Source organism: Benincasa hispida, chromosome 4 (assembly GCF_027475165.1).
Source record: "Benincasa hispida cultivar pf3 chromosome 4, pf3_genome.v1.1, whole genome shotgun sequence".
In the NCBI taxonomy this organism is placed as follows: domain Eukaryota; kingdom Viridiplantae; phylum Streptophyta; class Magnoliopsida; order Cucurbitales; family Cucurbitaceae; genus Benincasa; species Benincasa hispida.
Genome location: NC_143481.1, coordinates 50,155,077 through 50,172,559, shown reverse-complemented (window position 1 = coordinate 50,172,559; position 17,483 = coordinate 50,155,077). Strand labels below are relative to the sequence as shown.

At 36.2% G+C, this 17,483-nt stretch overlaps 1 protein-coding gene across 1 annotated transcript; it reads right to left on the bottom strand.

Annotated features, from left to right (window-relative positions):
* Positions 1–15,455: 15,455 nt before the first annotated feature.
* LOC150036781 (uncharacterized) lies at positions 15,456–15,983 on the bottom strand. The gene is made up of 2 exons (XM_090313235.1): positions 15,956–15,983; positions 15,456–15,793 (listed from the first exon to the last, which is right to left on the bottom strand). The coding sequence occupies exons 1-2, from the start codon at positions 15,981–15,983 to the stop codon at positions 15,456–15,458; spliced, it is 366 nt and encodes a 121-aa protein (XP_090169361.1).
* Between the last annotated feature and the right edge of the window lie 1,500 nt (positions 15,984–17,483).

The window sequence follows — 17,483 nt, the reverse complement described above, 5'->3', positions numbered from 1 at the left end:
TGTGAGAAATGTTTCATTTAAATATGATTTAAATGAAATCATTAACTAAATAAGACTTAATTAATTATTATATTTATTTATTTATTTTCATTAATTAACAGTTAACTCCTATGTAGGGAGTTAACAAGAACGTGGAATGAATCCCACGTTTCACTATCTCTCTCTCCTTTGATAAATCTCCTACAAAACATTTGCAAGAGTGTTGGTTGTAATGTGCTTTTGATCTGAGTATATAGAAGAGTTCTATACAATTTTTGTCTCTCTAAAATTCTCCATCCTTCCCCAATTCAATTGGTTCCCACAAACCTAACAACTCAAGAATCTTAGAGGATAGAGAGGTAACCTTTGTGGTGGTGTAAATTTCGATCCATTGGAGAACTGATTCTTGATTTGGTTCTATAAAGGTAAATCTTTATCCCTGTAATCTAATTGCATGCTTAACCTAGGGCAATTTTACAGTAGGCTAATTTTGCTTCAATTAGGTCTCTATATTATTTCTGAATTCTTGAGTGTATGGGTATTTCAAAAAACCCAATTAATAATGAGTTTGGTTTTGTGATTTCCGCTGCGATTAGGGCTTTCATCCCTACAATTTGGTCGATCATACACCAAATATCAAACATCAACTAAAATAAAGGTATACTAAACCAAAATTGAATGTCATATTTCCTATGAAATCATTTCATCGTAACTTGTGTGATGGTGTCCATTTTGGACCCAGTTACAAGATATTCAAAAAATTTACGAGTGATCATACCATAATCATCAGTGTCCTATTTTTCGTGAAGAAGATGGGGCTCGACTAATCCTTCATAAATCTAATGGGAGGTTCTTCTTTGTTTCCATGACCCCACTCACATAAAAAAGATCGGGCAACACTTGACAAAATGCATCAAACTCCTTTTCCAACACTTGATAAAATGCATCAAACTTCATCAACACAACCATCCTTGCCACCACCCTCACCATTAGCAGGACCATCCTTGTCACCACCTTCCTTGGTTAGACCATCCCCATCATCAGAAAGACCATCTGGACAAAAATATTTGGTCAAATCAACAAATTCACCCTACATTGTATAAGTATTAAACAAGAAAAATTATGTATGAGGACAACAGGCATGGACCCGTACCTTAGACAATCGATGAAAAATATTCTTAATGCTATTTATATCACATTCAATACTTTCCACACGTTGATCAATAACACCCACACAACGATCAAGACCTTTGATTTTCATGTGATGCTTTTGTTCACTATCATCATGCTTAACCTTCTTAGTGTTGAAATGACTAATTGTTGGGTTTGTCCTAAAACTTGTAGTTTATAAAAGATAAACATATTCTATAGTCAATAAACTTATTATTGATTCTATTAAATCGCATACATAAAAGTCTAAATCTAATAAACTAAGATCCACGACTATTATATGAATACTTGAACTTTATGTAGAGACATAGAGATGGATCAAGTTCGAGTTAATAGCTAAAAGGATCTATAGTACATGATTAATGGTTGGGTACCTTATTCTGGTAACACTATTGGATGCGGCCTACTCTGTAGCTATTACAAGTTGTTTTAAAGATACTACAAATGAAGTGATCCAGATTCGTTCATGTATTGACATGAGAAGTGGGAGAATCCTATACAATGAGTATGCATAAGATCGGACCAAGAAATAAGTCACTCTTACGTTATAACGTTGTTTACTGTATAAGACTGACTATTTCACTTAGATAACCTAGGTAACTTGATCTTAATCCTAAGCTAAATATGAACTCCTATTTATCGGGATTATCCTTAGATTTTCATATGTGAGGGTTGGCTCAATAGCACCGGCTTAATAAGCCTCCCATTTCAGGGGTAAGACTGAGTAGATAGCTGGGGACATAAGGTACAAGACGAAATTCACGCCTACTCGATTTAAGGATAGAAGAAAGGTTGTTCTCTTAAATACTAAATCCAAGTCTTGAACAAGGGGCCACCCTCTCACTGGGCTGAAAGGGATCTAGTTTTGTGACTGTATCACAAATCAATTGTTCATTAGAGGATCAGTAGGAACTGAAGGAACAAGACGTAATCTCGGGGGTAAAACAGACATTTGCCCCAGCCGTTATTATGAACAACCTATGCAAGGTCGACTTACTAATTATGGTTAAATCATGTGGACATAATATATCTACAGTCAGGGGAGTGCAACTATGGACTTTAGTGGAGTGACCCATTAACGAATGGGATTAATTCAGTGTAAAGAGTTTAGCCAATTAATCTTGGATCGTTGGAGCCCATGATCTGTAGGCCCGCGAGGTCCCCCAACTAGCTCGTAAATGGATTAGTTTTATAATAGTGTGATAAGTTAATTTGAAATGTTCAAATTAGAATTAAATGAAACTGGAGAATTAATTAGTATTTAAATATGATTTAAATATTAAATTCATGAAGGTGGAATTTGTGTAAAGTTAATTTAATATTTGATATTAAATTAATTAATTAATTAATTAATTATTAATTAGAAAACTAATTTATGAAATCAAATTGGTTTTAGAAATCAATTTGAAAATTTGAAAATTGAAAAACACAAATTTTGAAATTTGGGATTTCTCCATTACTCAAACAACCAACTCACGAAAAGTCTACTTAAGTTTGGCTTCAATAATCCAAGCATGAGTTACATCTCATGCAACCATCTTTTTTGCATGAATGTCCTACAATAAGTAGAGAAGATGGAAGTGGAATTGAGGGATGCATCAATGGAGTTTTTTACTGAAAAATTCGAGTTGAAGAAGTTGTTCTTCAAAAGGGTTGTTGTAGTGAGTTCTTCTTCAAGCTCCTTTCATTCAAGCTTATTTTGAGTTCCACAACTTAATCCAAAACTCCAAAAGAATAGTGAGGGGAGATCTTAAGGTGGTTCACAATGAGATTTGGAGAAGTTTTGCAGCTGAGAATTGAGATTCAAGAGATTCTACAAAGGTATGACATGAAACTCGCTTATTATTGAAGGAGTGTATCAGCATGCAGCAGAAGTATCAAGGATCAATAAGCATTCTAATTCATTAATTTTGTTGTAAATAAGAACTCGAGGTGGTTCACAACGAGATTTGGAGAAGTTTTGATGATGAGAATCGAGATTCAAGAGATTCTACAAAGGTGTGACTTGAAACACCCTTATTATTGTATGAGCATGCTTTATTTACAGCCAAAATTAATGAATTAGAATGCTTATTGATCCTTGTTGCTTCCGCTGCATGCTGATATACTCCTTCAATTGGTATCAGAGCATTATTTAATCATTCAATTTGGTTTAATTTTGGTTTGGTGAGTGTTTTTTCATGAGCTATATGAAAATGGTGAACTGATATGGTTTTCTGAGTCTTAGCATTTAATTTCTCTTTGATTCTTTGATTAAATTTGTAATTGGCTCTTGTTTGATGAGCTTATATGTGTGCTCAATTGTCTGTAATTTATTTGGAGTCATTAAAGTTGAAATTAAGTTGTAATTGAAGAAAGAAGTGAAGAAGGTCGAGCAGCAAAAACCAGTTCTTCAGCATCTGCTCAAATCTCATTGTTGAGATTTCGAGCTAGGAGCGAGAGGTCGAGTTTGAGCGAGATTTTTGAATCGGTTTGACGAGTTTGACTCGTTAACTATATGAGGACCATCAAAGATGTTAGAATAGAAAAACATGCAGTGAAAATATAAGGATCCATAAGCATTCAAATTCACTAATTTTGTTAGAAACTAAAGCATGCTCATCTAAATAAGAAGGTTTTAGATCATACCTTTGTAGAACTCTTCAAGAACTTGATTAATCAGCAGCAGTCTTCATTAAAGATCACCATGAACCACCTCAAGATCTTTCCCACTATCCTCTTGGAGCTTTAGATTGAGTTGCGGGACTCAAAAACAGCTTCAAGCAATGTACAATAGAGAAAAGCTCACAGCAGCACATTTCCGAAGAACATTTCTTCTAGCTGAAATTTTCTCTCAAAATTTGTGTGTAATGCATGCCTTCAATTCACTCCAATCTTCTTTATTAATTGCAATGAACATGCAAATAAGAGACATGCATGGCTTGCAGCTCATGCTTGGAGTTTTAATGAAGAAGAGGCAGTGGACTTTGTATGAGCATGAAGAAGATGATAATAGAAAACCAAGTTTTTCCATTTATGCATGCAAATCGATTTTTCTAATTTTTCTTTAAAACCAAAATCTTGATTTCAAAATTCAGTTTTGATTTTAATAACTGAAAAATCATATTTCTAAAGTTAATTTCATAAATTAAAATAAAATATTAATTAATTCAATATCAAATATTAAATTAATTTTTGCACAATAATCATCTTCATATATTTAAATCATATTTAAATATATATTTTCCTAATTCGTTTAATTTGAACATTTCAAATTAATTTCTCAAGCTACTCTAAAGCTTAACTATTTATAAGCTAGTAGGGGGATCTCGCAGACCTATAGATCATGGGTTTTAACAATTCGAGATTGATCGACTAAACTCATTAGTCCGATCTAACACCCATTCGTTAACTAATGGGACACTCCATTATAGCCCATAGTTGAACTCCTCTCACTGTAGATATATTATGTCCACTTTATAGCAATAATCAGTAAATCGATCCTTCACAGGTTATTCGTATTCACAGCTAGGTCAAAATTATCGTTTTACCCATGTGAATATATATTGTTCCTTACGTTCCTACTGACCCTCTAATGAACAATTCTAATTCATAATCTCTATGAATCAAATCCTTTCTCTATCATGAGAAGGCGGGACCCTGATTGTTCAAGACCTAGAATCAGTACTCAAGAGAATAACCCATCTGCTAACCCTAAATCGGGTAGGAGTGAATTCCATCTTATAAGGCTATGTCCCCAGCTATTCATCCAATCTTATCCCCAAAATGAGAAGCTTATTAAGCAATGTTGTTGCACTACTCTCACCATTTGCAGATCGAAGGATAATCCCAAATAAATAGGATTTCATATCTAGCTCAGGATTAAGATCGAGTTAACCCAGGTTATTTTATAAATAAAATTGTCAGTTTTAACATTAAACGGTCATTATAAAGAAAAGTGACTATTTTCGTGGTCCAGTCTATATGCAAACTCATTACATAGGATGCCTCCACTCACATGTCTCAACGTGAACGATTTGTGGATCACATCGTTTGTAGCACTTCACAAGTTCTTGTAACAACTACAGAGTGGGCCGTATCCAGTAGTGTTACCAGGATGAAATACCCAATTTCATCCATATACTTATTAGACCATTTAGGCTATATACTATCAACTTGATCTTGTTTATGTCACTACATAAAGTTACAATATTTAGACTATAGCCATGGATATGTTTATTGGATTTTTATAATAAGATACAAAATCAACAAGTCATTATTATTGATAAATAGAATATTTAACACGAACTGCGAGTTCTAGGACATTTCCAATAGAGGATTGATCGTTTGACCGGTTTTCTTCAAACTTGACCTCGTTCACCTACAAAAGTGTTTTGATTGGTCCGGTTCAGGTGGTTATCATCCAGTTCAAGTTGTTTGGGTCCGGTTTAGAGTTGTTTCTTGCTTTTTTGTTTTTCTTAGGTCTTTGTTTGCTTGTTTATGCCAAAATTAAAACCATATCAGTATGTGTTTAATTATTTATGCATGTGATGTATGTTATAATTAAATAAATCTTGTATGTGCATACAATATGCTATATAGATTTAAAATCCCACCATAGGAAGCATGTTACATGCATTATGTATATGTTATAATCTGTTATAATGTATAGAATGCATGTTTAGGGTTTCTATTATTTAATATAACTGTTATATTAAATTTAAATGCCTTTGATGCATGTTTTGGATGTAAGAGCATTTCTAATTTTTATAAGTTGTTATGATCCATAACGAAGATAAGTTGCATGCTCACATAGGTTAACATTTGTTTTAATAGTTAAAATAGGTTGTTATCTTATAAATCACAGTTACAAACTCAACTGGTATATAATCCTGACTAAGGTTGGGGGTACTTAAGGTAACAGTTTACGGAAAACCTCCTACCTGGGGATTATGGCCGAATAATTGAGTGTTGTTAACCGATTTTATAAGCATACGTGAGTGGTGTGAGGTAATAAAATGGTTTATCACCTAGACATTGTAGGTTAAAATCCAATTATAAGCATTATACTTGGATAAACCACTTAGACTTAGGATTGTTTTAATTAGCTGAAAAGAACTTAAGTATATTTTTACCCATATTAATAGAACACTTTAGTGGGAGTTTAATAACTTATATATGATAAAGTTATTAGAACACTTCAGTGAGAGATTAATAATATATACGATACATTATTTTTAGCTCTCACATCCCTCGGAGTTCACAATTGAGATTTAAGTGGTACTTTGTGTCGGTTATACCTCGAATGCTCCATTCGGAAAGTATTTGCATAAATCTGGATTTTGGTGAATAAGGGGAAGTCATTCAAATAAAAGAATCAAGTATATGATACATTTTGATTTCAACTTTCACATACCCACAAAATTCACACCGTGATTTTCATACAACGCTTCTTGTTGATATACCTCGACTACTCCATTCGAAAAGTGTTTGTATGAGTCAATAACATGGTGAACGAGGGAAGTAGTTCATAGTAAGTGGGTGAAGAATATGTGTCAACATATACTGTGATCTCTTCCGTTAGTTTGGACCATGAGATTTCTATGTCACGCCTGCTGGTTTGCTTTAGGCGGCCCTTGCTAGTCGTTTAACGATGGCTATCCTCTCAAAGGGTTGTAACATAGGATTCAGAACAACTCAAACTACCAAAAAATGGATAGGATTTCTTAGGTCCATTCCTAACCTTGACTTTCCATTTTGGTAGCATAGTTGAGGCCGACCTCTAACGTCTGAAAATGGAAGGTTACATTTACAGAATTATTAAAGTGTTAGTAATTTTTGACCAAAAATGGTAACTAAACGACTATAGGAATAAAAGCTATTGTGGAGACAGTGTTTGGTCAAAATTGTTTGCTTTAGTGAAGGAGTATCTGACTGCCCCTTGATAGCACGTATTCTGACTCACTTTAGTATCATTGCAAATAAATAATGGTTAAGGGTACATTTTTTTTTTTTTTGCTAAAATTTGATTTAAATTTTAATTGCAATTTGCTAATAACAATTTGTTTAAAATTTTCAGCATGTCGAATTCTTCTAGAATACTCACTTCCAAATTAGATAACGATAAAATCGAATCAACAAATAAATTACTAGCAGCTGATCACACTAAAAAAGTTTTAACAAAGGATTTCCCTTTATCTCCTAACTCATCAAAAATTTTGAATAATATAGATGAAAATGAAAAATTCGAACAGCAAGATAAATATGATTCATTTGTTACCAAAGTATGTTTAGTGGAAAACGATAAAACCTGGATAATTGATTTAGATGCCGCCAATCATGTTTGTACTTTCTCACAGGAAACAAGTTCTTGGAGACAGTTGACAGAAGGTGAAATAGTCTTTAAGGTAGGGACCATGGAGGTTGTTTCAGCTAAAATAGTGGGATATATAAAGTTATTTATGTTGGGAATGTCCTAGAACTCGCAGTTCGTGTTAAACATTCTATTTATTAATAAATAATAAATTTTTTATTTTGCATCTTATTATGAAAATCTAATAAACATATCCATGGCTATAGTCTGAATACTGTAACTTTATATAGTGACATAAACAGGATTAATAAGTATATGGATGAAATTGGGCATCTCATCCTGGTAATACTATTGGATGCGACCCACTCTGTTGTTGTTTCAAGAAGTTATAAAGTACTACAAACGATGTGATCCATAGATCGTTCATGTTGAGATATATGAGTGGGGGCGTCCTATGCAATGAGTTTGCATATAGACTAGACCATGAAAATAGTCACTTTTCTTTATAACGACCGTTTACTTTTAAAACTTACTTTCATTTATCAATTAACCTTGGTTAACTTGATCTTAATCCTAAGCTAGCTATGAACTTCTATTTGTTCAGGGTTATCCTTTGATCTACAAACGGTGAGAGTAGTCCAATAGCACTGCTCAATAAGCTTCCCATTTTGGGGATAAGACCGGATGAATAGCTGGGGACATAGCCTTGCAAGATGGAATTCACTCCTACCCGATTTAAAGTTAGTAGATAGGTTGTTTTCTTCAGTACTGATTTCAAGTCTTGAACAATTGGGGCCCCGCCTTCTCATGAAAGAGAAAGGATTTGATTCATAAGGATTATGAATCAGAATTTTTCATTAGAGGGTCAGTGGGAACTTAAGGAACAAGATGTATTCACAGGGGTAAAACGGTTATTTTGACCCAACTGTGATTACGAACAACCTGTGAAGGATCGACTTACTAATTATGGTTATAAAGTAGACGTAATATATCTACAGTGTGGGGAGTTCAACTATGGACTATAGTGGAGTGTCTCATTAGTTAACGAATTGGGGTTAGATCGGTCTAATGAGCTTAGCTGATTAATCTCGAATCGTTGGAGCCCATGATCTGTAGGTCTGCGAGGTCCCCCTACTAGCTCATAAATGGTTAAGCTTTAGAGTAGCTTGAGAAATTAATTTGAAACGTTCAAATTAAAATTAAACGAAATAGAAGAATATATATTTAAATATGATTTAAATATATGAAGATGGATTTGTGCAAAAATTAATTTAATATTTGATATTAAATTAATTAGTATTTTTTAAATTAATTTATGAGATCAATTTTAGAAAATCAAATTTTCAGTTTTGAAATCAAAAGTGAATTTTGAAATTGGTTTTGATTTTAAAGAAAAATTGGAAAATTGAGATTACATGCATAAATAGAAATATGAGGTGTTCCATTATCTTCTTCTTCATGCTCACACAAAACCCACTTCCTTTTCTTCATTAACTTCAAGCATGAGCTGCAAGCCATGCATATTTCTTCTTTGCATGTTCACCATCAATAAATAAAGAAGAATGGATTGATTTGAAGGCATGCATTCTACATAAATTTGAGAGAAAATTTCGGCTGAAGAAGAGTTCTTCATAAGTGAGTGTTGTTGTGAGCTTCTCCTTGCATTTTACATTGCTTCAAGCTGTTCTTGAGTCCCACAATTAGGTCTAAAGCTCCAAGAGGATAGTGGAGAAGATCTTGAGGTGGTTCACGGTGATCTTTGGAGAAGATTGTTGTTGATTGATCGAGACCTTGAAGAATTCTACAAAGGTATGATCTAAAACCCTCTTATTTAGATGAACATGCTTTAGTTTCTGCCATAATTAGTGAATTTGAATGCTTATTGATCCTAGTTACTTTTGCTGCATGTTATTACACTCTTACAATTTATAGAAGATAAGTACATTTATGTGAAAAATGTTTGTTACACTCCTTCTATGAAAAGGAATCTAATATTTATCTCTTGTTTGCTAGAACAAAATTATAAATTTTCTTTTGGTAATGATGAAATGTTCATCAATACAAGAAGTAAACAAATTTGTTCTGAAAAATAAGAAAATAACCTATATTTGTTAAAACCAACTGAGGTTAAATCCGTTTTGAACATAGAGATGTTTAAAACTGATGAGACTCATAAGAAAAAGAAAATCTCTCCAAATGTCTATCTTTGGCACTTGAGACAGGGTTACATAAATCTCAATAGGATTGAGAGACTGGTTAAGAAAGGTCATCTAAATAAGTTAGAAGACAGTTCATTACCACCTTATGAATCATGTCTTGAGGGTAAAATGACCAAAAGATTTTTTTTTTTTTTTCTGGAAAAGGTCTTAGAGCCAAAGAACCCTTAGAACTCGTACACTCAGACATTTGTGGTCCTCCAAATGTTAGAGTTAGAGAAAGGTATGATATTTCATCAACTTCATTGATGACTATTTTAGAATAGGCATATTTACCTAATGCACCAAAAGTCTGAAACATTTGAAAAGTTCAAAGAGTATAAGGCTGAGGTTGAAAACCAATTAGGTAAAAAGAATAAAACACTTCGATCACATCAAGGTGGTGAGTATATGGACTTAGAATTCCAGAACTATTTGATAGAACATGGAATCTAGTCTCAACTCACAGCCCCTGGCACTGAAGGAACTTTTACAAGAGTACCTCTGACTGGAAGCGAATCGTTCTAAATACATTGTGACAGAATTTCCACATTTAAAATCTAATAGACAAGTTATGCAATAAAAAACAAATTATCGGCATGCTTTGAACAATAAATAAGAGAACAAAAATAGGTACCAGTTGAAGAACTTTTCTTCAGCAAAATCTCGTTCTTTCCAAGGGACTGCTCTTGCTCTCACTGGAACGTACAAGCAAATTGTTCATCAAGCCATAGTGTTTTCTCCTCCACTAGTTATAAATCATATTTATATCCATTTTCCTCCAAATAAATGTATCTCATACATAAAGTCAATCATATCAAATATAATTAACCAGTTCAATCATATCAGATATAATCGAACTCCCTCTTGTCAATTGGAACATTTCAAACTGACCCAAAAACTGATTCTCAACTTGAATCCATTAAGTTACCAAGGGGACCTTATGGACCTATGGCTCGAAGCTCCAACGGTACATGAATAGTTGACTAAATTCTTTAGCCACGAGATCCACCATCCGTTAAATGCTAGACATTCCACAAAAGACCAACATCTGAACTCTTCTTACCACAGATATATTTCTATGTCCATCGGATATAACCAATCAACAGTACGATAACCCTTCACGGATGCTCGTAAGTACAGCTAGGCCAATTTATCGTTTTGCCCCTATAGTTACATCTAACTCCTTAAGTACCACTGATCTCTCTAATGAACAATACAACATAGTCCTACTATGTGTGAACACCTCTCGGGGCATGAGAAGGTGTGTGGCACCATCGTTCAAACCCCGGGATCAGCTCTTAAGAGAGCAATCTATGTACTTACCTCTGCTTTGAGGAAAGATTGAATTTCATCTTGTGTAGTTGAGTTCCCAGCTCCCAAATCAGAAGAATCCCCCAAAGTGGTAGGTTTGAGTCAGTGATCTAACCACTCGCACCCATACAAGTCAAAGGACCGCCCTCAAAGGCAGGAGTTACCAACTCACTCAGGATTGAGGTCATGTTACCTATGGTCATCCTAGTGAAGTGAAGTCTCTGTCATGAACGACGTTATATAACGAGACGTTAACACTTCATGGCCAGGTCTTATACAAACTCTTTGTATTGGACGCCTCCGCTCGCATGTCCCCACATGAATGATTAGGATCAGACCATCTGTAGCAAGTCACATCACTTGTAACTATTCTACAAAGTGGGTCGCATCCGTAGCGTTACCAAGATAAGGTTTCTCTCCTATATTCATATACTACAGACCATTTTGGTTATCACTTAAAACATGATCCACTTGTATGTCTCCACATACATGCTTAAGTTACATAATGACAACCAGAGATTTTAGTTTATTGGTTTATGATAAAACAAATAGAACATCCAATGTTCATAGACAATAAGTGAAGAAAATATCATATATTATACCTCACAAGTGTTTGTTCAAAATTGTGTTTACAAACTATAGGACACGAGAGTTTAGGGCATCATCCCCAACAATCTCCCGCTTGTCCTAAAACGAGTAGGGTGTACATATAACTAGTAAAAAAACAATAAACTAGGGCACTATAGCCCAGTACAATCAATATCTCCCACCTACCCTAGTCTAGACATGGGCGGTCCCATAGACCCATGCTCTGAATGTGACCCTCAAACATTGTAGTCATAAGAGCCTTCATAAATGGGTCAACAACGTTGTGCTCCGAAGCGAGCTTCATGACTATCACGTACCCTCGATGCACTAGCTCGCGGATCAGATGATACTTTCGCTCTATGTGTTTATCATGCCTATGACTCATGGGCTCCTTGGAGTTTTCCATAGCACCACTATTGTCACAATAGAGGGTGATGGGCCTAGACATGTCCGGAACAACTTCCAACTCTGTCAGGAACTTCCTGAGCCAAACGGCCTTCTTAGCAGCTTCGCAAGCTGCTACGTACCCGACCTCCATCGTGGAGTCAGCAATACACCCCTACTTAGTGCTTCGCCACACACTATTGCTCCTCCATTAAGAGTAAAGAATGACCCTGAAATGGACTTCCGAGAGTCCTTATCAGTCTGAATGTTAGAATCTGTGTATTCAGTAAGGATCAAATCCTTAGATCCATACACGAGCATGTAGTCCCTCATTCTCCAAAGATACTTGAGGATGTTATAAACTACAGTCCAGTGACCCTAGCCTGGGTTAGACTGATACCTACTGACTATTCCCACAACAAAGCAGATATCTAGACTAGTACAAAGCATCGTGTACATCAAACTGCCAACGACAGATGCATATGAGACCCGTCTCATCTTCTCAACCTCTTGAGGTGTCTTAGAACACATTTCCTTAGACAAAGTGATTGCATGCCTGAACGGCAGTAGGCCCCCTTTTGGAGTCCTGCATCGAGTACTTGAGCAATATCTTGTCAATGTACGATGCCTGAGATAGTGCTAGAACTTTATTCTTACGATCCCGAAAGATCTGTATACCCAGAACAAACTGAGCCTCTCCCAAATCTTTCATTTAGAATTAGGTCGCTAGCCAGTTCTTAACTGTAGTCAGTAGTCCTACATCATTCCAAATGAGTAGGATATCGTCTACATACAATACTAAGAAAACTACTGAACCGTTGACGATCTTCTTGTAGACACAAGGTTCATCAACATTTTGATCAAAGATATACAATTTTATCGTAGTATCAAACCGAATATTCCAAGATCGAGACGCCTGTTTCAGCCCATAAATGGTCCGATTCAGTTTGCAAACTTTTTTCTCTTGATCTTGGGCAATGAATCCCTCGAGTTGCACCATATAAATGGTCTCCTCAAGATTGCCATTCAGGAAGGCCGTCTTGATGTCCATTTACCAATCTCATAATCATAATAAGTGACAATGGACAGGAGGATGCAGATCGACTTCAACTAGGCAACAGGCAAGAAAGTATCCACATAGTCGACTCCCTCCACCTAGGTATAACCCTTTGCCACAAGTCAAGCCTTGAAGGTTTGCACCTTCCCATCGGCACCCCATTTCCTCTTATAGATCCATTTACAACCTATAGGTCTTACCCCAACAGGCTAATCTACAAGATCCCATACTAAGTTGAAGTACATCGACTTCATCTCGAGGTCCATGGCTTTGACCCATTTATCTCAGTCAACGTCCTCCATTGCCTTATGATAAGACAATGGATCCTAAACGTCGCCATCGGCTACCATAGCCAGGATTTCCATGAAATGCATATAACGAACTGGTGGGTTCACAACCCTTCCACTACGTCGAGGTGCCCTCAACTCTTGAGGTGGAACCGACTTACCAGATGAACTATCACCAACAACTCTTGCTGATGAAGCAGACCTTTCAACAACTCTTGTTGAAATTTTAGTAGTTTCGTTGGAAAGCTCATGTAACACAACTTTACTATGACTGTGCTCCCTAATATGATCCTCCTCCAAGAAAGAAGAATTTGTAGAAACAAACACCCTATTTTCTGACAGATCATCAAAGTAACCCCCTCGTGTACCTTCGGGGTAGCCTACAAAGAGGCACAACCTTGACCATGGTTCCAACTTCTTTGGATTAGCCTCAAGCACATGCATTAGGCAACCCTATATGTGAAAGTGATGTAAACTAGCTTTACGCCCGTTCCACATCTCCAGAGGTGTTCTCGCAACACTCTTGGAAGGAACACAGTTGAGTATGTATACCGCAGTCTCCACTACAAAACCCCAAAACAAGTTCGGTAAGGAAGCGTAACTCATCATCAAACGAACCATGTCCAACAAGGTTCTGTTTCTCCTCTCCGCTACACTATTCTGCTGAGGTGTACCCGGCGCTGAGAGTTGGGAAACAATTTCGTGTTCTATCAAATAGTCCTGGAACCCAGAATCCAAAAACTTTCCACTTCGATCCAATCGAAGTGTTTTAATCCGTTTATCCAATATATTTTCAACTTCAGCCTTGAACTCTTTGAACTTTTCAAAGGATTCAGACTTCCGTTGCATCAGATAAACATACCCATACCTAGAGTAATCATCAATAAAACTGATAAAATACTCATAGCCTCCCCTGGCTCGCACATTCATAGGACCACAAAGGTCAGAATGCACTAACTCTAGAGGCTCTTTGGCTCGATAACCTTTTCCAGTAAAAGGTCTTTTAGTCCTCAAGGCAAGATTCGCACACTGGTAAAGAATTTTCTTCTAACTCACTTAGAAAGTCATTCTTCACCAATCTCTCAATCCTATTAAGATTGATGTGCCTTAATCGAAGGTGCCAAAGTTGGGCATTTTCTTTTGGAGAAACACGTTGATGTTTATTTTGAGTTACGACAGTTTTAAACATCTCTATGTTATGGAGGGAACTTAAGGCTAACGGTCTTAGCACGTACAAGTTATTTTCCAGTTTTGCTGTACAAATTTTTACTCCATCTTTATGAATAAACACCTTATCCACATTGAAAAGAGTATATTTACATTGTAGCAAGCACTTTACAGAAATTAAGTTCCTTTTCAACTCAGGAAATACAAATACATCTTTTAAAACAAGAAATCTATTCTGTAAAGTCAACTTAACTCTTCCCATTGCCACAGCTGAGACGACGTGCCTAGTGCTTACCCGCATCGTCATCTCACCAACTTTCAGCTGCCGCTAGGATCTAATCTCTTGAAAAGAAGAACAAACATGATTAGTAGCGCACGAATCAATAATCTAGGCAGAATCATCATTCTCCACTAAACAAGTTTCTAACACCAGTAAATCATGTTTACCTTTGTTCGCCTTGGCCTTACCCTTGTCTGCCTTCCTTTTCTTTGGATAGCGAGGACAATTCCTCTTCCAGTGTCCGTCTTAGATGCAGTGGAAACATTTTCCCTTGTCAACTGGCGTCGGACGCTTGTTCTGCTGGGCGACAGGTTGTTGGTTAGCAGGTGTCTTCCCTTTTCCCTTACCACCCTTCTTCTTCTTCCACTTTCTAGTGTTAGAAGGAGAAGGTGAAACTTTTTTCCAGAGGTTGAACCTCGATGGAACGTCTTTGAAGACGAGGAAACATTTGCCTCACCTCCCCTCTTCTCCTTACTTTCCATCAAGGATTGATAGGTCTGTAACTTGTTGAGGAGAGTTATAAGGGTATATTCCACTTTGTTAAGAACACATTGCTAACAAAGTGGAGAAAGCTTTTCAGCAATGAATGTAGGATAATGCTAACCTGACTGCTCTTATTGGTTTTAGACTCATTCATCTCTGTCACATTGAAGTGGATCATCATGTTAAGCACGTGTTCACGAATAGAGGTGCCTTCCTCCATTTTGGAGTTGAAGATGTATTTAAGAGACTCATGCTTGAGCTATCCAGACGGATGTTTGAAGATCCCCCGAAGGGATTCCATGATCTCACGTGCTGAGACCATGGGTTCATGCCTTTTTGCCAACACATCACTAAGACTGGCCAAGATATAGGCTCGAGCCTTCTCGTTTGCCTGTGTCCAATGCTCGTACGCCTCCCGAACATTTCGAGCAACATTAAGAGCTGAAATAGAAGAACGCTCCTCCATAAGGACGAACATAAGATCCTTGATGATCAGTATTCTCGTGAGCATATGTTTCCAACTTGAGTAAATGACACCAGTTGATTTTTTGGTGCTTAGCAAAGCAATTGTGGTTTTAGCAATTATTAAACCTATTGCTGAAAAACGAACAAACTTTTATAAGGTTTTGCTTAAACCCTAAGTGTTAAAGATATCTATTTTAAATGATGCCCCAGCGAGACAGGACAAACGTCACTGGTGGGGTGATCAAATGCCCCTTCACTGGGATGAGACATTGTCAACCATTAGGCAGAACATACTCTTGGAACTGAACCTAACAGACACCATTTGTTCGGTCTAGAACTGTTAACACTTAACAATTTTGCGTAAGTGTAACCCTTCATTTTCGGTCCCAGAGTCCCATCCTAATGCACCCACCATAGGAAAGAAGCATATTAGGACAAGAGACTAAGTAACCTTATCCTATATAGGAGATCAAATAAAGAAACGCACAAAACTGCCATCCTATAGGGGGACACTTCCAGGGTGCCTCGAGGCGATGCGCAGAAACTTTATTCAATCTAACGAGAGAGACCATAGGATATGCTGTCGCACTTCCTGCTCCCACTTACTATGAATATTCTCTCCATCTACCTTGATATTGACCTACCCAAACACCATCCTTTAGAGGGACACTCCCAGGGTGCCACGAGGCTGAGGATAGATCTCGTGGTGTGGAAAATAAAGGGAGAAACGCGAGAGGTTTAAATGAAGCATCAGATGCTCCAAGTACCTCCCACTGAATGTTCTACCTAGGGATTCATTAGCATAGACAATCTGGCTACTGATTTTAGTATAAGTCATCTTTTTAAGTCCGCTCATAAACAACTTTTGTTTTTGAAATAAACAAGTTCAAGTAGTCACATTAAACTCTTTAATAGACTATTCTTAAGCTTGCATGCATGCATCAAATCTATCTAATTCATCTTTCTAGGTAGGTTCCTAGGTAGGGATTTTCCATTTCCATCACCTTAAAAACCCCAGCCTAGACAGAACCTGTCTTAGACAAAAGGTCTCTTATAGATAGATTTGCTACACTTTAATCTTTTATTAGTCAATTTAATCCTATTAAACTGATTAAAAGATTAAAGCCTAAGGTTGCTAATCATATTAGAACCGTGATCTTAGGTCTATGTCATCTTTTTAAGTTTTAAACATTTTTAAACCATGAATTAAACCTAAGTTAGCATGCATGTCTTTCTTATTGCTTTTAGTTCTAATTTCTCTTTAACCTTTAAAAAGAAACAACTGAACACATTGCACATAACTAGGTGTTAATAACGCTTATAAAGTAACCTATGTGCCATGCTTCATGCAATGTCCGGTCATTACTATACATAACTTTTATTTACTTGTAATAACCAAGAAAACATGCTTTCCATACACCCTTATACTATAACAATTATAATATAAAGATGATGCATGTCAATGCTTTTTATGCATGCATAAATATAACTCTTATATGTTGGGTTTTATGTCCTAAAACTCGCAGTTTGTAAAATGATAAACATTTTCTATTATCAATATACTTGTTATTGATCTCATAAATTGTATGGAAGCCTAAATCCAATAAACTAAGACCCTTGACTATTGTATGAGTACTTGAACTTTATGTGGAGACATAAAAGTAGATCGGGTTCGAGTAAATAGTCAAAATGATCTATGGTACATGAATGAGATTGGGTACCTTATTCTGGTAACACCATTGGATGCGGCCTACTCTGTAGTTGTTACAAAGAGTTGTAAAGTGTTACATATGATGTGATCCTAATTCGTACATGTTATGAC

Coding starts and splice junctions, on each gene's coding strand:
- LOC150036781 (XM_090313235.1), bottom strand. CDS start 15,983: ATGGTGTCTGTTAGGTTCAGTTCCAAGA. Junction 15,794..15,955: donor TGTTAGGTTCAGTTCCAAGA/GTATGTTCTGCC, acceptor TTCGTTTTTCAG/CAATAGGTTTAATAATTGCT.